This window comes from Oxyura jamaicensis, chromosome 5, assembly GCF_011077185.1.
Source record: "Oxyura jamaicensis isolate SHBP4307 breed ruddy duck chromosome 5, BPBGC_Ojam_1.0, whole genome shotgun sequence".
In the NCBI taxonomy this organism is placed as follows: domain Eukaryota; kingdom Metazoa; phylum Chordata; class Aves; order Anseriformes; family Anatidae; genus Oxyura; species Oxyura jamaicensis.
The window spans coordinates 57,637,994-57,661,730 of record NC_048897.1 but is presented as its reverse complement, the minus strand read 5'-3'; the positions used below and the strand labels follow the sequence as shown (position 1 = coordinate 57,661,730).

Below are 23,737 nucleotides of genomic sequence, written 5' to 3'. Positions count from 1 at the left end.
CTTATAAAATGACTACACAGAAATTATGCACTTTCTCTATAATCCTTTGTTTATGAACAGATTACTATGTATTTCTGAAATTATGAGCACATTATGAGGAGAAAGCACTGAACACTAATGATTGGATTTTCTTTGCTAGAAAAAATTACTTGATCTGATATTCTATTATGTGTAAAAATGCCTCATTCATTAATATCTGTTTTATGCAGAGAACAGTTACTGTAAGGTAAGGCAGAAATATATTTAGGCAGCACAAACTAAAATATTTCATGGAGGCAAAGCAGTTAGTAGAGAAAGTACACTTCTAAAGAATTTGTTTAACAAGTTCTTGATGTTTAAAACCATAACATTTAATATATAGTATTTTGGTCATTATCCTTAGTTGATCCCAACTGAACAGTAAGTAATTGATCAGTAAACCTCGCTGAATGATAAAACTGTTTCTGTCCCTTGTCCCTAGTCTCAAATCTTGAATATAGGTTCAGATTCCACTGAGACAGGGCATTAGCACTGGGAATGCTAGCTGATATGATCTGCTCATTCCATGCATTTTGAAAAAAAATATATCTACAGTTATTCTTGCTACAGTTTTTAATATTCTTATATTAAGGAGCTAAAAAATGTTTCTACACAGCTCTAATGTTTCTAAGGTCGATTTGTACCTATCACCCATACAGGATATTCTGGAATATATGTAGAAATTCTTTCCATGTTCTACAGGATTTTGGCAACTGAATTAAATGTAACTTTTCTTCATTCTAAGGCCAGTAGCAAAATTTATTTTGGTTCAGTGAAGCAGTATTGTGTCTTTAATGAAAGCATGAATTTTTGTGTGGGTTTGGGGTCTGGACAGGAGTTGTATAAAAATATCTTTCTAGGGTTCTAGTATGGAAAGAATGGGGAAATAATGTATAAGATTTATTAATTCAAATGTTACTTTACTACCTTTTTTTTAAGTGAAAAATGCTCTTAGAAATAGAAATGAATGAGATGAACATTCACCCTTTAAAAGAGATTGTGTAAACTGCTAGTAGAAGTGCTGCAAGACCATCAAATCTTCTTGCAGTAATTATTTAAGTAATTATAGTTACCAGGAGATCTGAAATACGAGTCAGCTTGACTGTTTTATGCAATAAATACCTGTTGGATCTGATGGGCTGATGTGGTTTTGTTGGCTATTGAAATTATTATGGTAAGTCTTTTATTTCAGAATTATGCTTTATACTGTCCACTTGTGCTGGAATGAAAGTAGAACCATGGTGGTTGAGCATTTTTGAAAGTTCATCTGGCGTTTTGGCCACCTGATTCAGTGTTCTGCCGAGCCAGTGGTTTCTAACTTCAAGTCTGTCTTTTTCTTTATTTGTGCTGCACTGTCTTCTGTGGAGGTTATGTGAGGCAAACAGGAGAGGGAATGGATACTAGTACAAAATGCACCAGAAGTGTAAAGGAAGCTGTTTAGCTTTAAAGTCAGTCTTAATAAAGCTGAGGGTCACAATGAGTGTTTGGTAGATGCGAGATGTTGATAGAGGTATTCAACTGGTTTCACATTATGTCCACTGAACCTTGTAAACTAGGCTGTCTGATTGATGTGAATGGTAACCTGAAGTATCTCTCAAAATAAAATCCCCAGGTAGTGCAATGTAAAGTCAGAGAAAGATTTATGATTCATGGCTGGTAGTTTATTCTTTGAACTGTCAGGTCCCATGAATGAAAGGCAAATTGTTCTAATGGTTTGGTTTCCTTGGCACATCTGAAAGATAACAGCGTATTACATATTTTACGTATATTACATAATAAAGGTGGCACGCATAACAAAAAGTTACGTATCTTATAAGATTTTACCTCTGACTAGCTGCAAATTGCATAAAATAGTATAATTTTCTCCTATTACTCAGCAAAACTTTGTGTTACTTAAGAAACATACAAATATTTTTCTCAAATTTTGGTGAGGGGTATAATTTTGAAATTTGCTTCAATAATCACCAGTCTTATTCTGTTAGTTTTCCATTTGCCCTGAAAGAAATTACCTCCTTAATCTTTAATTTAGCCAGAGATTAACATAGTTCATTAGTACCTTACTTTTTTTCATATTTTATTTTGACAGGTTTGAGTATAATCATCTTTCATTTAAAAAAATAAAAAGTTTACTATGGTGAGATTTGTGGTGTATTGTATGGAAATCATCTCGGATATGCTTTTGTTTAAATATGTTTCTATTTTCCTTTAATTAAAGCAGTATTTATAGTTCCTTCAATATCGGGCGGTATTTTAGACTAAAAATGTGTTGCTGGACACAGCAGTGGAATGGATACTTTAGATAAAAGTAAAAACGAACCTTAAAATGACGAGCAATCTGTTTTCAGGCATCCCAAAATTTCTTACGGGTATGTCTGAGAGGACAATAGACACAATTTTTGGTGTCTGGATTAAATGAGACATGAGGAGCCAAGACAGCATCATTTTATGGAATCTGTTGTTAAGGTATGAAGGAGAGAAGGTTTTTTGGAAGCTATAGGGAAAGCAATTAAAGCAGTAAATAACTAGTTTCGTAATGGATTGAATAGGAGGCTGTATGAGAAGTGGAAGAAGGGCAACTGCCACAGAGAAAGAGAAAAGCAAGTGTAATCATCTTTGGTATACTAGTTTTGACAGTGTAAGATACTGAGTGTTCTGCAGGTTAACATAAAAGGGGTTTTTGTTTGCTTTTGTTTGTGTGATGTCTTCAATGTATATGGAAAAAAGCATTTAAGTTCTACAATGTACGTATATCTTTTAATTTGTCCCAAATCTTAAGTTGGAGCAAGTGGTACATAAATGTTCACCAACTGCAGAAAACTTTAAAATGACATTTCTGTGATTATCTCCCTGAAAGTTGAAAAGATGAACTTCCTTGGTTCTATGAAAGCTGTTTTTCACACATGCTTCTTCCTATTTTCAGGTCTTTGTTAGATCAGTGGTGGTGATTTGGTTTTGTAATTTTGTAATACAAAACCCAAGCTAGACTGAACTGTTAGTTCTCAAAAAGATATACAATAAAGCTGGAAATGTAATGACGAGGTTCCTTTATAAGTTGCTATATGTAATTTTTTATTACTATTTTTTTGTTTGCAAACATCAACACTGCCAATTTCCATTTGCCAAAGGTAATAAAAAGTTTTTTTAGAGAATATGGAGATGCATATGCAGAGAGGGGGGTTGCACTGAAGCAGAGTAACACTCATAGCAATTCCTAGGTGGGATGGTGAAAGTTCCAGGGATTTACAAATGGTGTGCTTCGTCCTTCGCTTCTAGGTGTCTGATCCAGAGCAGCAATGAGTAGAAGTCACAGTTGTGTGACAGCTGTTGAGTGACCTAGGTGAAGTGAGTCAGTGCGATCAAACCAGCTCTGTACTAATGTCCTCATTACAGCTGGTGCTAATTGGCACCCCTGCTGGCAGTCTCAGTGCAGTTGGTAAATCAAAGTACAGGATTGGTCTCCTCAATTCATGTGCATTGGCAAGAGGTAGCCGAAAAGCTTATCTATCTATCTATCTATCTATTTATTTATTTATTTTCAGTTCTCTCAAAGAATCCATTTACTCTGGTTGAGTAGAAGGTAGCTTTAGCTGCTGGCAAGAGTTCAGCACTTCCTGACATTGTGTGTATTCATACGTAGAATTTGTAAGGGTAGCAATGGTGAAAGATCAAGAGCAAGTATTGTTATATGCACATAAAAAACTGCTGAAGCACCATGAAAGCATAATCATGGTTTTCTGTGAAATTACTTTGTGATTGATGTCACAGCAACCTCTGTGACAACTCAGAGAAACTAGATAAGAGAAAAGATTTTCTCTGTTTATTTTGTAAAAGTTTTATTCATGCTTTACTTTTTCTTCTGCGTACATCCCTCTCAGTTGAGTGAAATAAGAAATATTTTTATAAAGCATTGTAAAATGCCAGAGATTAACTGAAAGCAGAAGAGCCTGAAATTACGTTAGTCTTTGAACTCTTCTCTCTTTCTGATTTGGCTCTTTCATAGAACTGATAACTGTGAATCCAGTACCGTCGGTCAGCATTGCATTGCTATGTGTCACAGTATAAATAATAATAAAATACTGTGTTACGACCTGAACAGAGGGTCTTGAACCTGAGGTTGTGTCTTATTTTTAAACTATTGCACACAGTACAAGAAATCTGAAAGCTCTTGTGGCTGTTATTACAAAAAATCCACTAGGGCCCCCAAGAACTTACGTAGCAGATGAAATAACTTATTATTTTTAAAATTGACTTAGGTTGTCCACGTGTTCCCAGTGTTCCTTTATGTTCTTGGAGAATGAGCGTGCTGAATATTTTGAGAAGATTGCATGATGGCAACAGTTGGAAATTTACCAAAATTTACAATGATGTTAAAAAAAAAAAAAAAGAGTATTGTCTGCTTTTTACATCCTCAGACCACAATCTAATTGTTTTTGCTTTCTAAATATATTCAATTCACTCGGTGTTAAACCTTTCACATCTCATTTCTCCCTTTGTAGGTTGGGGCTACCAGCTCTTCATAGTGGTTTTATGTTTCTGAAATACTTGGAATATGTAAAATGGCGTTCAATTACCAAGTTTAAATATTTTTCTCTTAAGCAAGAGACAATTGGTTTTAGTTAGACTATAACCTTCTAAGATCACCTTCAATACTTGAAATGTTCTCTTTGTGATCCTTGTTGTCTTGATGGCTTTTTTAGTATCCCCAAGACTACCTGCAATCTCCCCCACTCCATTCAGTCTTGGTCTGTAATGTTTGGATATGCATACTTTTCTCAGGCTTCTTAACCATGAAATTGGCTATTTTATCTGATATTTGGGGATGTTCCTCACTTTACCTTTCCTGCTATTTCCAGTAAGCACTGTTTTTGCAATATATTAGGACAAAGGGGATAATGGACAGATTTGCACTCTAGGTAAGGGTGGTCATGGAACATAAATCCACTAATGCACAAACTAAGCGTTGGACCACTGGAAAAAAAAGTGTAAAGAATTTTCACATTCCTTGGGAGAGCCAAAGGCCTGTGACTGTTGGAAACATTTTTTAGAGTAGGTATGCAGTTTTTATTATTTGAATATTTATTTGAGGCTATTTTGGAAATAAAACTTAGAGGCTATGTAAACAGAAATCTGAAGGTAGAAGGAATTGACGAAATCAAAAGTTTTTGGAGAAAATCGTGCGTAGCAGGCGGTTATGATTTGAACAGAGGCATGGTAGACAAGGGAAGAGCTTTATTATGTTCTAATAAATGCTTCTCAATGCTTCATGAAATACTGTTCTTTAATAAATGTCATGCTCATCATCTAATAGATTAGTCCTTACCATCACTATCATCATTGTTACCATCCTATGGAAAAAAAAGAGTTGGTACCTGTATTTGTTTTCATAAGGTAATAAATGATTGCTCATACCTGAGTACTTGGTGTGATTAATTAAAATATTTTGAGATACGCAAGGTGTTTAAAGTTAAGGATTCACAAAGTAAAAAGAATTCAGAGAAGTGACCCGTTGTTTCAATATAGTCATATTATAATCTCATGAAAGGCATCTGCTTTTAGTAAAGATTTAAATTGACCGAGGGACCTGTATCAACTATTGATACAAAATGAAGTGTATAACAAACAGGAGGGTATGTATCATGCAGCTGAAGGCTGACATCAAAATGTCAATCTATTTTTTTTCTATCTTTATTTGTGAATGCCAAAGCATTTTCCAGATGAAGCATCTATCTCCCCAAATTGTAAATTTCAACTTAAATCAAATATGCCCGTTTAATTACCTTTTCCTAATCACAAAGGAGTGGCAGTCCACATATGCATGATTTCTTTAAAGAAATATAACCAAATTTCTAGCAAGACATAAATATAGTTCAAAATAATTTTTCAGAAGGATTAGTAGCACAATACAGCATTGTTTCATAGCCGCCAATATGGACTACTGCCAGAGGAACTAGACAATAACAATTTAGTTTTGTTTTTTTTTTTCCAGATCTCGTTCATTTTCATCTCCCACATACAGAACTGTAAAGTTGATTCCTTCATTCAAGTTATAAACTTAGAAACACTGCCCCGTTGGACAAAGTGCAGGTTTTCAAGAAAATTCCTTGTATTGTATTGAAGGGAAAGGTAGTCTCAAAGCTGTAACTATTTAGCTAAAATGAAACTATGTTAAGTAGATGATAGTGCTTTTTAGGAACTGTCAGTTCTTATTAAGCTGAATAGTTGCATTTAATTATGTACTGGGCAGTAGTCAGTTCAGATGTTTTATGTGTGATCATGATATCCCTCATGAAATTCATTCACTCAAGGTATTTCCCAGTTTTTGTACTATGTTGATTCCTTCTGCTCTAACGAGGATACCACTATATACCTAAACGTTCTTCCATATGGCTGTGTGTTCATAGCTTCTTCCTTTTAGTTTAATGTTTTCTCTTTTTTCCTTCATGGCATGTTCTTACTTACTCCCATTGGATGTGTGCAAAAGTACTTCTGATTCTCTGTTCATGCAGTCTCTTTTAAGGTAATCTCTGGAGTCTGCTAGGTTGTCATAATGCCAGTTGTGTTGATCTTCAGCTGACCTGGAAGAAGGATTAGACTGAAGCTGATTTTTTGAAAAAGTGTGTTGGTTGTTTTTGTTTGTTTGTTTTCTGAAATAACTGTGATGTTGGCATCTCAAAGGAGATGCAGGCAGCTGTTCTTTTGTAGCAAAGAATTGCGCTCTCCATCCGTTCCGTTGCCCATGTAACTCTGACAATGATGTGAGTTAACTTAGCTGGCCTTGGAATAATTGGAACAGTAGTCCATGGGGCTGAGGAGCCCCAGGTCCTCAAACTACTACCAAAACTCTGATGTGGAGTCAGTGGCTATTTTTAGGGGCAGAAATGTATTTGGTCAGTGGGTTGGTTGGTTTGTTTTTTTTGCTCCCTCTTTTTTTTCCGGGTACTGATTAGAAGTGCAGCAGCACACTGGTTAACATTCTTAAATCTTTGTGAAATTGTTTTTTTTTAACAATGTATGAGTAAATAAGTGATTTAATTGTAGATCACTTTATAAATAGACCAGAATCAGAAGCGTAGACACACTTTCAAGAAAGAGATGGGCACTCCAGAGATATTTTTTCTTTTCACTTTCTCTCTCCAATACAGAAATATTAAGTAAGAAACACCTTAAAGATGAAGAAAGAAGAATGCAAACCACAAAAAACATATATAAAACTCTGCTCTAACCAGTGTTCAAATGCCTACACTTAAATATTTTATTTGCTTATGATCCAGTGCACCTGATTTTGCTTAACGATTTTTTAATTAGCATGTTCCCTAAAAACAAGTGTTTGTCCCACAGCAAGAACCAAGGATTTTTTCCTAGCAAATAAGTATTAGCCACAAGGCTGGGCAGTCATATTCCATCTTGTCAGTGTTTCCTGTAGGCGCAAGAAACGAACCTTCTTTTCTGCACTTAACTGAGGCAGAGCAGGGGATACCGTGGTGGTCATGGTGTTCCCATCAAATGTTGAAGTCGTCTCTTTGGTTTCCCCCATGTTGAGAAATGAAATTGAAGTCATCTTGCTGATTTTTTTTTTTTTTTTTTTTTCTGGTGAGCATTTGGAGTACTTCGAGATTAAGCAGGAAGGAAGACAAACTTAAATAGCTACTGATGAGTGGGTTGGATCAGTTCTGCATGCTGGCATGTGAAATGTACCTAAACTATTACTTTGGGAATAGTCCTATTGCTTAAGAGACAAGTGAGCATTACTATCTAATTCCTGTTATACAAGAGGAGAGCACTGCACTGTTAAAATTGAGGCTTTTTATTTGTGATTTTCTTACAGGAAACAAATTCGAGCTCTTCTAGGACAGTTTAGCCAGTCAGAGGCCTTGTTAATCTCATCTGGAGTTGAGCCAGGGACTCTAGATGGAGTTCTCTTGGATGCTGGCTGTTCTTCTATGCAATTTGATACACCTGAAAGAGGTTTTTCCCTGCAGAAGGACGGACCTCTGGACATGAGGATGGATGGTGACAGGTACGTGTGCATGTCATTTCCTTTTAAGCTAGAGAATGGCCATCATAAAACCTCGTCTAATTTTGCACAAATGTACTGTACATCTTATGCCACAAAGCTTTTTTCAGTCTTAATACTTAAAATCCTGATTATGTTCTTTTCCCTCTCTAGATAAGAGGAACGTTACAGTGACGATTAAACTAATTAAACCAATAATGTTTTCTTAACTCTATCGCTAAAATTTTACTTTTTGGTGTGTATGGTGTACAGTTACAGGGACAGCTTTTGCTGTAAGACACACTGTGAAGAGCAAAAAAAGCTGCCAAATATGTTGACAGGACACCGAGTTACCTAGAGCCTTGAGGTATATTTCCTAGTTCTCTTTCTGTATTGAATTTCACAAGGAAGATCGGAGGCTTAGAAAAAAAAATCAAATATTAATTAGAATGTCTTTTTCCCTTAATTGGGAAGTGAGTGCAAAAGGAAGATTATTAAATATGGTTTTTCTCTCTACGATAACTGGCTGGGTTGCCTCAAGACCTGTATGGTGTGCATGGTTCCTATGAAGCCTTCCATGCTTTTTTTAATTTGAGGCCAGTTGTCTTCCTTCTATTTCTGCAGTTTCTCTGACTATCTGCAGGCTCACAATTCGCAATTTACTGCAATCACTTTCCTTTTTTGCTACATGTTCTGTTTGTGGAATATCCACTTGACCAATTTGGTTTCTGCAATGGCCATCTGACCCAGTTACTTTTCTGTAAAAGGAATATAAAGTAACTTAAAAAAATCAAAACAAAACAAAACAAAAAATCCCATTCATGACACCTGCCAATTAAAATCCATTAGGTATTGCAAGCTTGCCTTAGCAGTCTTGCAGGTTTCCTTTCACATTGTGTAGGAGGCATAGGAAGCACATCAGGCTTACTTAATTGTCAAGTTATAAATTGCTAAATAAACAATCTCTATTTAAAGGATCAGAATTGGTGTTGAGTTCATTGAAGAGCACGAAATTCAATGGTATAATGCCATTTTCTACTTATGCAGCAGTTTTCATCTTCTAACAGCCTAATATATGCCTGATATAGCATTGTGGTTTTCCTGCGAAAAGACAAAGATCTGTGTTTTATGGATGATGGCAGTAATTGCATAATGCATTACTAAGAAAACGAACATTTCTTTGTCCTGTGTTTTGATGAACCTGTAGTCTTAAGAAATGTCATTTGGTCTTTCATTGTTCACATAGAGCCTGTGTGAAGACTATGGAAGCCTCTGTTTCTAAGCAATTGTCTTAACACATTAACATTTAAGTCTTAACACAGCAAATTTCATGATGCTGCCTTTTTCCGGTTTTGTAGAAAAAGCTCACGTGATCCTACAGGGACTGTGCCCTCTGATTTCAAAAGTCTGAACTTGCGGCTCGTATTTGCATCGTGAGAATACATATGTATAACAGTATATAAGAACAAAGGCTACTTGTGGCATAGCAAAAGCCTTCCACTACAGTTGTTGCTATGGTACTCCTTGCCTCTGATTTCTAAGTTTTGTTATCTTTTATAAGATACTGCAGGAGAGTAATGAATGCCTGAAAAAATATTCTGCATGTTAGTGTCTTTCAGGAAGAGAATTTATTAAGTAGGTTATATGTTTTCTCCACGTTAGTAAACACTTCTGTGATCTTCATAAAATACTTTGAACTGTTTCAATAGCATAGTGACACAATTTAAAAATAAATAAATATGTACGACTTACACCATTTCAATTCTAACAGTTCCTTTCATTTGCAATATTATCTCATTTGAATTCTCTCAAAACAATGTTTGGATATAAATTCTTACACCTTTTAGTGAAAAGTAAAGTTATTACAACTATTATAACTATTTTCATAAGCAGTTGTTTTCATAGCAGGAGATGTGAAAGAAAATATCTCTGAGATCAGTTCCGAATAAAAAACAATATATAATGCAGGGTGACTAAAATGAACCCATAAGGGGCAAGTTTATATTCTAAAGATGTCTAAAGAGGAACAGTCACACAGCATTTCCATTTCAGCATGATACTGAAATGTATTTATTCCTGTTAACTCATTAGGCATAGTTTATGATCGCACTTAGAAGTTTCAGCTGTTTTAATTGATGTTAAGGAACAAACTATTTAAAGTAGCCAGAAGTAGGATTTAAAAGGTACAAACGAGATCTGTTTTCATAGGGTTGCTGTCTCTTACTTGAAAACCTCAAAGGCACTTGTATGCAGTGTGTGTGTTTGACTTTATGTCTCAATGCTATGAAGCTTCACCTCTTGTCAATGAAAACTGACGTCAGTGAACTAATTGGCTCTTCTTGTGCGTAGGTACCCTGACATGCCCACTGCTGCTGATGTTGTGAATGCTTTAGATCAACAGGCACTTGCGTCCATCCTGAGAACATACGGGGAGGAGAGGCACGCCAAGAAAATCGCTTCAGCCATCGTTCAGGCACGCAGCATATATCCCATCACCAGAACTCAGCAGCTTGCAAGCATTGTTGCAGGTACCCTCATTAATTCTTCGCAGTGGCTGAGAGAGAAAAAATATTAATCCCCAAAGTCCCAGAGGGATCTATTTGTACTTGAAATCATGCAGGATCTAATCCTGCCTATTCAGCTCTGATGTCAGCTCTCCTTTTTTTCCCCCGTAAGATCCCACTTCTTATACTGTATTTCACCGATTAGTTTAATAATAGATTTTACATGAAATGATTTATCATTTTGTCAACGAAATTGAAACACAGAGTGACAGCAGCCTAGGGAATTATTTGTCCCAGCTATTGATAAGCATTCAAATAGATACGTCATATGCATCTCTTTGTTTTAAATTTCTACATTTTAATACTTTGAGGGGAAGTACTATGGCAGTTTTGAGTTATGAATGAAATTAGATTCATTCTGTCTGCTTAAAGAATGAGGAAGCAAAAAGTAAAGCAATACGTGGCTTGCTTCACCTTGTGAATGCCAACTAGATCAGCCTGAAGCGCCTATTGAAACACTTCATCTTACTTGCTCTTCACTGTAAACAACTTGAACAAAATGTAGTTAGACAGGAGCTGTGCTCACGTCGAGAACCTTCACATTTGTGTTCTCGAGTGAAAATTTTCAAGCAAAAATATAAGATACTTATACCGTGCCTTAACGATAGAATATATAAGGCTGTTTTTATTTATTTATTTAACCAAGAAATGAAAATGACTGGGTCTTGTCACAAAATACTCTAAATTGTTGACTCCTTTAAATGTAGACTTAAATTTAACATTTAGTAAAGATTAGTGTTACAAGTTTTATCTGTATCCTGAAGGCTTTAAAAATATATTGTTTTCATAAAACTGTGTATTCTTCCTGAGAGGAGGAAATGGAGAGGGAGGTGCCGATCTCTTCTCCCTGGTGATTGATGACAGGAAGCAAAAGACCAACGCAAAGCTGCTCCAGGGGAGCTTCAGACTGAACATCAGGAAAAATGTCTTTACCCTGAGGGTGGTCAAACACTGGAAAAGGCTTCCTAGTCAAGTGGTTGATGTGCCATGCCTGTCAGTGTTCAAGAGGCATTTGGAAAATGCCCTTAACAATATGCCTTAATGTTTAGTTAGCGCTGAATTGGTCAAGCAGTTGGACTAGATGATCTCTGTAGGGCACTTCCAACTAAACTATTCTATTCAATTCTACTTAAACTGTAACTTTAATAAAAAATATAATTACTGATAACTAATAGAATAGTGATTAGTAATTGTGATAATTAGTAATTAATATGTATTATTGCCTACCTTAGTAAGTTTAAGAAGTTTAATATGAAGTTTTAATGGCTTTAGGATCACAAACAAATTAAAAGGCTTTGAGTTGTATAAATCAGGATACTTGAGCAAAATGTCCTCTTTAAACCAGGCCCAAAGTCTAGCTGATACAATTAAAAGACCTGAAGACCACAAAATGGCAGAGGTCTCTATTCTTGGCAAAGTCTGGAGGGGGATCAGTAGCTGTCTTGGACTTCCAGAGCGCAGACTTTGAGCTGTTCAGGGCCCTGGTTAACAGAGTCCCTTGGGAGACAGTTCTGAAGGGCAGAGGAGCCCAGGAAGGCCAGGCACTCCTCAAGAAGGAAATCTTAAAGGCTCAGCAGCGGTCTGTCCCCACGTGCCCAAAGATGAGCAGGCACGGAAGAACAGAGGCCTGGCTGAGCAGAGACTATGGCTAGAGCTGAGGAAAAAAAAGAGGGTTTATGATCTTTGGGAAAGGGGGCAGGTCACTCAGAAGGATTATAAGGATGTTGTAAGGATGTGTAGGGACAAAATTAGAAAGGCCAAAGCTGCCCACGGAAGTGGTTGAGTCACCATCCCTGGAGGTCTTTAAAAGACGTTTAGATGTAGAACTTAGGGATATGGTTTAGTGGAGGACTTGTTAGTGTTAGGTCAGAGGTTGGACTCGGTGATCTTGGAGGTCTCTTCCAACCTAGATGATTCTGTGATTCTTGCTATTATAAGCCCCTGTTGTAAATGTGTAGTAGGGATAATGAATGTGGGGAATAAATAATATTAAAGAATATATGAGTCTTTAATAAAACTTGAGAATTTGCGTTTCGAAAATGATCATTATCATCCACTTTATGAAGTAATAATCCAGTTTTTTCAGATGTATCACATGCTCTTTGAAAAAACTATTGATTAAAAATATACCATTATTGAGATTAGAGCAGCCATATTGCTATGCTAAAGATGTAATGTGTTGTATGCTGTAAACAAGCAGCATGGCAACCTCAAAAATAATTCTGCCAACTAGCTTGAATTCAAGAAATAAAATTATTAGTGTATAAAAGAGATTGATCAAAGATCCCTTCACGTTTAATGGGTTGCATGTGAGTCATCCTCTAACGGTCACTTTCTGTGAAAACAACAGGGGATTCTTGTTCTCACTTTAAACTCTGATGTATTTGAAGAGCAGCTTGATATGTGAATCAGGAATGCATCAGATAAGATGAATGCCAAAGAAAATGAATCCAACATATATCTGCTAAGACAGTAAATATGTATTTTGTGTGCTTCTTTCAAAGTATCCAAGTAGTTAAAACAATTTTTAGGACTATTATACTTATTCCCGTTTAGGTAGAACTTCTTAAAATTTTAATCTGATCTCTCTGTAAAGGAGCTCAAGGGTGGATCCTTGCTAGTTTTTGAACAGATAATATGTTAAGAATATTTCTGGTAACTGTAATAGATTTTGTTCAATTTATCATCAGTATATATTCTACTACAAATTTACATCCATGAAGTTATTGAGATAAGTCATAGCTACAGGACCAGAGATCACAGCTACAGAATCCTCTTGGTGGGACAGCACAGAAAAACCCTGACTAATTCAAGATTTAAGCAGAGTAAACTCTATGACCTATTAGTTGAATGTCAAGTCCTTAAAAATATATATATACATGTATATATATTCATTAGAAAAATAAAATATTGCATTTTAGACTTTACAGACTCTATTTGACCATAATTTTTTTCTCCAGAACAGGATCTTTTTTTGTTTGCCTATGGCTAAATAGCTAGAAAACATGTAAACAGTCTAGCCAATGAGGCTGGGTATCTGTATCTTTTCATTTGCTGATGTGAGTATCTGAAAATTCACATATTACCTGTATTTCTCTAAAATCTTATGGTTTACTATGGCTTAAGATTTTCCAGAACTCTAAACTTTTGTGCTAAGTTCCAGCTGATAACCAGGATCCCAATTAATCCAAGTTAGATTTGGACTAGCCTGAAATGGAAAAGGCAAATGCTATCCAGGAAACAAACAAACAAAGGGAGTTAGAAGGTGTATTGATGCTGCTAATTGATTGGGAGTTAAGAATGAAGTATAACAAAACTAAGCAAACCAAAAGGCTCTATAACAGTCACAAATCATTCAGACATTTCTGAAGTTTGTACTGGAGAGAGTTAAAGGTTTAAGGTACAGCTTGAAAAAATTATAAATAGATTAGTATGTCAAGATTGCCTACAACAACTTAGGGCTAACTCAGGTATCCAAGTGATTACTTAGTTAAACAGAACAGTCTTTTGTTCCAATTCAACGAAATAATTCCTTCTAACTCTTGGCATGATGCCTGAAAGTCATCTCTCAATTTACTGTGCCATCGAATAAAGTCCTACAAAATAAAATTAAAAAAAAAAAAAAAAAGTTTGGCTTATTTTTTCTAAATGTTTTCCAAAATGCTTTTGAGCCATTTAAATAAGGAGATGTCTGAGTAAGCTGTGGATCCTGCAATTTACACAGGGGAAAGGAGGATTTTTTTAAAAATAATTCACTGAAGCGAATATCGTCTCTTCCTGTAGCTCAATCAAACTCTACTCACTGTTTACAATTTTCACACAGCTATCTGTAAAGATGAACACTGTGTAAATACTAAAGAACAGTGGTTCTCTACTGAAGATCTGTGAATAGATGTGTAGAAGTCAATTAAGAAGTACTTCCTGATGGCTATTGCTGAAGCTCGTTGAGTTCTCTTGTGAAATGATAGTATTAGCTGGATGTGCAGGAAAACCGGTTAGAAATAGTGAAATTCTTTAGACTGTAATTTTTTTTTCTTTTTTTTTTTTCTCTGTACTACTGCTCAATTTTTCTTTCTAGTGGGTAATATACCTTGTTATCTATTCATTTGTTTTCAAAGTTTAATTTTTCTCAATGGCATTGAAATATGTTATCTATTAGCAGGTCATTTTGAGATTATGCAGTCATTTGGACTTAACTTGAAAGGAATTGATGGTGAGATACTAAAGAATTGTGAAAAGTTTAAAAAACTTTAATGGCTAAAGTCAGTCTTGTTCAGATTGTTCCACACTGGTATACTTTAATTATCAGATTGGAATTTGTAATATTGCCTGAAATTCAGATGTGTGTGAATTAACACTGTACTGAGGGAGCCTAGACAAAAGGACATTAGTTGCGTCACAGAAACTTATTAAATGCAATGCAAATTCAACAGACGGATTCCTGCAAACAGGTGCACGATCTGAATTAATTTTTAAACTCTCCCACTCTTGTACACTCTGGAGACTTTAATAGTTCATATTGACAGGCACAGCACGTTGCTAATTTCATTCACAAGCTTAAGAATTTCAATACATTTTAACTTGTGAATCTATTAGATTTTTAAAAGTGTAAGTAGCATAAGGGCATCCCAAAACTAAAAATGGTAATTTCTCTCTCTGGGATTTCAAACCAGTCATCTAGCCGGAAGCATGGTGTTTTTATGAATGAAATTCATTCTACAAGCTTCCCATACAGATTTTTATATATATGTTTTTGTACATGGTACAGCCTGTTACCAGGAAGGATTTTCTTTTACTGTTGCAACAATTGGAGGGGGCTGGGTGGTAGATTTTGTGCCTCATCAGTAAGCACAAGTAGGTTTCTATTTAACTATACCAGAGGGCTAAGAGCGGGGTAGAATTATTTTTCACCCCTGTCACATAGGTTATATCTACTGACTTTAGTAAAGAGATGAAGGCCTGTATGACAGAAATCCCTACCACAAATGACATTTATTAGTTAATAGCAGTCTCCAAAGACAGACCTATAGGCCATTGAACTTGAAGACATTTTGGTTTTAGATAATCTTTTTGGTTGCATAAAACTGCCGTGTCTGTATTTCTATACCAGTTTCCTGGTGTATCCTTTACCAGTGGGAAGGTATCCTTTACCAGTATTCGGTACCATTATATATGTCCTCCTGTGCTGTTTTCTCATGTTCACCTGAGGCGTGTAAGGTTTTATTATACTTGCAGAATATATTAGGGTTTTTATTTAATTCTCCTCAGAGTTTCTTGTAAATGCGTATTACAAGGACTCACTTTTGCAATTTACTTTACAGATATTTCAAAGCACAGTTAATTGCCATAGAAGAGTATTGGAGAAAGACTTGATACTCAACATCCATGGCAGGACACCTGAAAGAACTTTCTTAAGACTTGCCACTGTCCTAGTCGTGCTGGTAGCCCAAGCATCTAATTTCTTTAGTTTATTTACTCAGTATTTCAATTGCAAAATATCAGTGTGATCAGAACTACTAAAAATCTGACCAGTATTAGCATTTAGTTTTTACGAAACCATTTTGGAAATAGAACAGATATTTATATCAGCTCCATTCAGATATGAATAGAGTTCATCCAAAAGATATTCCGATGACATACAACATAAAACTCGGTATTTTACTAAAGTTCCAGTGAGATTGGCTGTGGAAGTTCAAATAATGGTTCTCATTCTAGGCTTCCAATCAATAAATAAGCACATATAATATATAATAAATAAGCACATATAATAAATAAGCACAGTCAGTTCTGTACCCAGATTTCATGCTGTACTCTAGTGGGTTAGCTTCATTTGTGTCTGTGATACTTCTGGAAGATGGAATACTCTTAGAATATCAGAAACAGCTTACCCGCAGAAAACCAGCGGTATTTTTTAGAAAGTACTTAGGCTGCTTAAATGCTTAGGCTGCTAAAATATGAATTTTTAATAAGTTAAAAACTCTGTGGATCTGCTTTGAGAGGTGAACACCAGCTCCCGATAGTAACAGCCCAAAACTGAAAGTGTAAAACCGATGTTCTTGACATCACAACTGTAAATTTTTCAGCAGGTGGCAAGAGAAAGGAGGTTCTGCATAAAGCTGGTAGAACAATACCAGTTGAAGTGGAGGGGGGAAAAAAAACAAAACAACAACCACACTGCTTTCTAACCCACTAGCTTGTTAGTAGGAAATATTTTGTATGGAAACAGTGCTTTTTCATTCCAGTTACAGCTATTTTCAGCAGAGTGAACATGGTGGCAATAGGCTTGGTTTTGGAAGAGGGGAAGGAGAGAGAGGTACGTTTGCATTTGTTGAAAATGTATGCTTGGAAGAAGAAAGAGACTTGTGTGGTATTGTTTTCCCAACCTGTCATTTCTTAGTCAAGATTCCATGGCTTTTGTAGTTGAATCCCGATGATACCTAAGTATCTGATGTGTCCACTTGAAATTCTCCTGAAGAAAAAATCGATCCTAAATGAAACCTAAGACAGGGCTTAAGGATAATATGAAGCTATGTAGATTTAGTCACTTAGTGAATGCTATGGAAATATGCATGTCCTGTGGTATTCTTTTGATACTTTACATACTAATTTTAAACACTGCTGTTTTGTTTAATAACTACTCGAGTTCTGAGCAAATTACTTGTATTTGTAGGTGTTAAGTGTGTAAAGAAAATTGCTTATTTTGCTCAGCACACAGCATGCCATTATGTTATGCACGAAGAGACAATTTTCCTCACACATAAATGCCAGTCAGTGGCTGTTCGAAGCATTTCATTTTCAAATCAGAGCCTGTTTTTAGATATACAAAAAATATGGAAATGGATATTGTGCCAGGTAGCACAAGCTTGGTGTGCCAGCATCACTAAGTATTCCTTTATGATTTATATAAGGTACAAAACATGGTGGTCTCAAAGACAGAAATGAGAGTAGGTAGCTAATGTAACTTTTCCTAGAGTCCGCACCTGATAGAGGAGCCAAGTTCCCAGAGATTAAATCTATTTTATTGTGAAGCAGAGTTTAAGCCGCACATCCCTGTGCAGTAATGTGCACTGGGAGAAGTGCATCCTGCTGCCACTTCTGTCTTGAAGGATTCAGACAGCAGTAAGAAGGAAACACCTATGGTGGGGTTTTTCAATTAATTCATGCATTTTTGTCATTAGAGTCAGAGGAGAAAAAATGTAGTTGGGAAAATAGAGTATGCAGGAATGCACCTGAGACACATCACATACATGATAATAACTTTGTTAATAATGATTCCATTTTATATATCATTAGTGGCTTCTCCCTTTGCTTAACAGTGATGGTCACTTGTGTTTGTGATGTTGAACATACGTTTTCTGACATAAGTAGAATCTCACCTTTAAAATTCTGACAAATTCCACCAATACAATATTTTGTGCCAGCATACTGGCAAAAATTTAGAAAAAACTTTGATATTTCTATTAATTTTTTTCAATCACTTTTATAAATGTGAATGTAATCAACTTATTTCAGAGGCATCATGCTTCTGTCTTTTACTTCAGTATGCAGAATATCAATTGCTTGATTTTGAACTGCATTTCTTTCAAACCCATTGCCTTATTATATTGTAGTTTAGCACTGGCATAGAATTAAGGCATTCTAATACACACATACCAGATGAATTGCCTTATCTCTAATAGGTTCTCTTCTTTCGAGAAATAATTATTTCCACTTATGTGCCGCTATAAAATGTCTGCATTCGCTTACATAATAGATTACAAGTTTACTTGGGTTTCATAGACCTTGTAAGGCTCTTGCACTTTAGTCCCTTTGATCCATCAAATCTCTGCTTCTTTGCTCTGTACTCCAATAATGAAGATTCAAGCATAAAATACATAAAATAATGCTATTATTCAAGTTTCTGTGAAAATTTCAGTCTCTAAAGAGACTTGCATAACTCATAGGAACTTTGGGGAAGGAGGAGGAGGGAATTTTGTGCCACCAGTCAAAATTATTTAAAGTGGTGATTTTTCTTCAAAAAACTCATACCTTGACACATTCTGCTATATAAACGTGTGAAAAATCAACAATACCGGTTGCATTTTCTAAATTTATCAAGGTACTTTTGTGATCATTTGAGGGAACACAGGTGTAATGGTCAACAATTATTATCTCCAAACTAAGACGTCTCTTTTAAGTTTTCAGTAATTAATTGAAAGATAATTACCACTAGATAAACATTATATTTTGTATGTAAATGAATGTAAAACATTCATTTAATCTCTGCATGTGAATAATGCATAATAATGTAGAAGGCAAAAGTTAAAATTTTGTGTCCACCTTTTTTTTCCTTGCCTTAAAAGCATAAAACAAACCACCTCAAACAATTAATTGGCAGTGGTTATATTGAGTTTTAAGGTATAGGATTTATCTAGCCCATCTTCATTTCTCCCCGTTTTGGTTTCAGCTATCATTTTGCATTTTAACTTTGTGAAGCATTGCAGGAAGCAGTTCCTATAGGAAAAAACAACACTCAACTGCAAGCCAGCTCAGTTTAATAGGGTTTTAAAGGTGATTCAAAGCAGGAAATATATCTTTTAAAGAAGGAAGCTCACTACTCAGGGTTCTGTTGTAAGTATGCTTTCCTTTCAATTCATCGTGCATGAGTGGATTAATGTCAGATTAGCAGTGTAGAAATAACAAAATACTAACATACACTTTTTCAAATGTATTACAGGTGCTTTTCCAGCATCAGCATTGTATGCACGAAAAGACTTGCTTCAGAGACCTACACATGTTGCCACCAAAACTTTCCAAGGCCTGCGAATATTTGTAAATGATGAGCTTCATGAGCTCTTTATAGGGCTGAAGACAGCTGAGAAGTTTCTAAAACCTGGAGGTCGCCTAGTGGCCCTCTCGTTTCATTCTCTAGAAGATCGTATCATCAAACGTTTTCTTCATGGAATAGACATGACGGAAAAGTACAATCTTGGCTCACGGCAGAAGATAAGACAAGCTCTGAAAAATTCCTCCAAAGAAGATGACTCACAAGAATTTCTCCATGGAAAACCCAACTCAAAGTGGACTTTTATACAGAAAAAAGTTCTCACCCCTCAGGCCAAAGATATTCAAACAAACCCAAGAGGGAGGTCAGCCAAGCTAAGAGCTGCTGTTAAACTCTAAAATACAATTTATCATTATATAATTGTATAATTTCCTAAAATTTCATTTTCCAGAAGGCTACCTGGACAGATAATATCAAAATAAAAAAATAAAAAAAAAAAAAAAGGAAAAGACTGTTGGAAGAAATTGTTCTTATCATTGTGTTTCTTTTTAATTGGGATGTAATATAGAACATCAACTGGTAAAATAAGTTAGATGAGTGGGTGTCACTAATTATAACAAAAAGACATCTTTTTAAAAATAACGTAAAAACTAAAGTTTTTTTTTAAACTATGGTTTTGATGTAGTTAAAATATTCCCTTTAGATTAAATTCAGAACTCTGACATAACAGACTAAATTCTGATTGCTGATTGAGAAAGACATGTTTTTATGGGGGTTGGTTTCACTAAACTAAGTCAGATTACTGGTTTAGTCTAGAGCAAGTTTTTAAACTAGCTTAAGAATTAATGATATTTCAATTTCTGTGTCTGTTGATTTGTTGCATGAATGTTTGTAGCTAGGAGCTATGTTTGTAGCTAGGTCTTAAATAAACTGATATCATTATGTAATGTCTAATCCAGGAATTTATGAATGAGCTCTTACCTTGGTTAATAAGTAAATATTTACATCTGAGTGATAGCCTGGTAATCTAATGTTTATGGTTTTTAAATAATGAATTGATCTCGGGGAAAAAAGCTACTTAAAAGGCCACTGTATTGCATTTAGACATTATTAGCAGTGAGCAAGCACCATGAAGATTTGTACTAGATAATTTAGATTTCTTCCTGCAACCCGTGCTTTTGTGCATCCATGCAGTACAACTTCTGTGTGTTGATGGAATTACTATGAACCCATCAAACAGGATATAGTGAGACTTCTGTGGTATTCTCCTTTGCTGATGATATTTTACTAAGATGTGCTTAGTTACCTACCAAGTAAGTGGCCTACAGACACCAGTTTCCTATTTGGATTCCATCCTAGCCAGTAAAATTTGTAATTTACTTTTGTGATATATTTGTTATATAAGTTAATATGAATTGGATTTAGCTTTAGGCCTTAAAAGACCATTGTTTTGCTATTTTTGTATGTTAATGATGATCAGATAAAACCGTAAGTTTCATCTTCTTTGACCTCTGACTTATCTCTTCAGGAAACAAACAAACAAAAAAAGGCCTTATTTGCATAATCAGATCTGTAGCAGGACTTCATTTGTAATGAACCGGAAGCTTGTCTGATAGAATAAGAAAATATGACTTCTGGCTTGGAGCTAAATTATTACTTCACTAGCTTTTGAAACACTGATTGGATCATTCCAGACTTGATTTTCATCAAGCTTCCTCTTCATGTTGATTATTTCACTGGAGTGTTTGGGATTATATTGACACAAACAATTGAAATTTACATTCACCATCTATAATATACAGTATATTGATATCTGACTGTTATTTAATTCCTTGGTAAAGCTAAATCATGATAACATAGATCACTCATCTGAAATACCAGCTGAATGATGGGCACTTCTGAAATTTCAATATTTTCCCCATTTTCATTATATGTGTTATTAAACATTAAATACAGCATTCTGCTTCAAATAATATTATTTACTGACATCGTAGAGACAACAACCTGTACCTTAAATAGATATTTTTTCATTCAAGCATTAAATATAAATATCAAAAGTTATTTTTAGTTAAGATTCCATATTGAAATGTACTCTAATAGTAGGTTGGAGAAATTGTGCTTCTACCATAGGCTTAAAAGAGTTACGATGCAGTGCTATGTACTGTTAAGGAACATGCATGAGGACAAGAACATCCAATCGTAGAAGTAAATATTTGCAGAAACTATGTGAAGACATTAAAATTCCTTATGCTTAAAAATGTGTTTACAAAATACACTTCCCACATCTAATTTCAAAGGCACAGACTCTTATGATAAACTACGGTATACCAGTTGTTGTAAATTCACTTCTTCATTTTCTGCTTCAGGTAGGAGACCTGACCTTACCTTTGATGATGAAGGTTGCAAATCCTTTCAGGTTGGAGTTGCACGGCCATGGAAGTGCATCAGTCATTGAGCTCTTCTCTACACTGGATCTGTTTCATTCTTCTCAAGGTCTTCTCACTTTCAGCCTTGAGATATGGAGAGTCCTTGAATTTAATTTCTGCTTCATTGAAAACAGAATTTTCATTATTTTTTTCCCACGGAAAAAAAAAACTTCCATTTATTTTTAGTCAAAGTATTCTTGTATCTTTAGGCATTTCATTTCTGTTTAGCAGGTGAAGTTCTTTTACGTGAAGGATATTAGGCCTTTGTTTTTTTCCAACATATGTTAAACTTTCCTATTGTGGTACGTTGCACGTGTTAGGAGAACTATTATTATTATTATATTTTTTTTTACCATAACCAAAAACATTTTTTCATATGAAGGAGATGGTGTCTGGTAGAAAATTACAGTCTCAATGAAAATTAAATCATGCTATCAAGATACAAGTTATGTATCATTTCTAAGAAATGCTATTAAACCTGAGCAATATTAATTTTAAATCAGTCAAATGCAGGATCATGTATCTGAAACCAATCAAATAAAACACTGTAGCCTATGTTTACAGAGAATGTGGCAATCCCATAATATTGTACATGATGGGAAGATCAGAAATGACCAATATGTTCAATATTTGTAGAGAATAGCAAGTAGTAGTTGTGGAAAGATGGTGGTGTTGCCAAGCAATATGTATGTGCAGAGCATATTGCTAGAATATCTCTTGTCTTGTTAGTACTCAGAAGTGTGTGGGGAAAAAAATAAAAGGTCAAAAACCAACTATGAGACTATTCCTGTGCGTTGTAAACGTACTTTATATTGAAATTATTTTTAAAATCTGATTTAATGGGTTACTCAAGAGAATTTAAAAAGTTGATATGCAGTCTAAAGTACCTACCGAAAGAAGAGATTTGTGTAGAATAATGTCTTGAAAACCAGACACAGTTATGCTGTAAGGTTTTTATAGTACAAATACCGTACTTTTTAAAAGCATCAAGTTTAAGAAATTAGCTGCATTTAAAGCCTGTGTAAGTGTATGAGGGCCCTCTGACAACTATTGTTTCAGTATTGTTTCCTAAGAATGATTATAATTTTCATTGTTTAAGAATATGAAGGGTTAATCATAAAGGGTTTTCAAGTAATATAAGGAATAAATTTTGTTTTTACATCTACTGTAGTTGAGTAATTTCTCAGTAGCCTTTTATAGTCGCATCTACTGAGGTTGGCAATTGACTGGGAAAGATGTGTGTTGGAAATGTCAGTTTTTGTGTACATTTTGTGGAATTTGACAGATTTTTGAAGGAGAAGGGTCTTAATGTAGCGTGAATGGAGAAAAGAGTTATTTCAATATACCCACTATTGTCAAATGGCTGTCCTTTGGTAGCAAGTGTTTTATAAGGCTTTGCATTCTGCTTTCTAGAGTAGCATTTCTACCATTATTAATGATTCATACAATAATTGCTATGATATTGCTCTTCATATTTGAGGAGACATGGTATTAATTAGAGAGTTTATGCTCTAAAGAGTATAACAGTGCCGTGAGGGTGGAAACATGAGGACGTATGCCCTGAGGAAAGGAGACATGCAGGGGTAGGATGGTTGCAATGAGCAGTCTGAGATGCAGTTTGTTGGTGATTTTATTTGATTAATTTACATTTTAAAATAACTTGGATATTAGCTGTCATAGTGTGGAGTACAAAAGTACTTGTGAAAAATTAGAAGAACTTGAATAAACAGCGAAGTAATGAACTCATAAACCAATTTGTTGCTGTCCATCCTACCTAACATCTTTATCTCTAACAAAAGTAATAAAGAGTTCAGGTCTGCTTTTCTTGTGCAGCCAAAATCTCTCCAGGGAAGGCTCTTCAGTAGAATTAGAGCTGTTTGCACCGGGATCACAAATGCTGTTGGGTGGACTGGGGGATTCTGTCTTTATATCCATGCATTTTTTATATATATATATATATATAGCAGGTTTT

The 23,737-nt window shown here is 35.1% G+C and overlaps 1 protein-coding gene across 1 annotated transcript in view; it reads left to right on the top strand.

Annotated features, from left to right (window-relative positions):
- Positions 1–23,511, top strand: part of METTL15 (methyltransferase like 15) — a gene marked incomplete at its 5' end in the record, with an annotated part of 98,008 nt that extends 74,497 nt beyond the window's left edge. Inside the window, 3 exons of the mRNA XM_035328627.1 lie at positions 7,844–8,035; positions 10,361–10,539; positions 19,292–23,511. Of these exons, the coding sequence (XP_035184518.1) occupies positions 7,844–8,035; positions 10,361–10,539; positions 19,292–19,737 (817 nt within the window). The remainder of the gene's footprint in view (positions 1–7,843; positions 8,036–10,360; positions 10,540–19,291) is intronic.
- Positions 23,512–23,737: the final 226 nt, after the last annotated feature.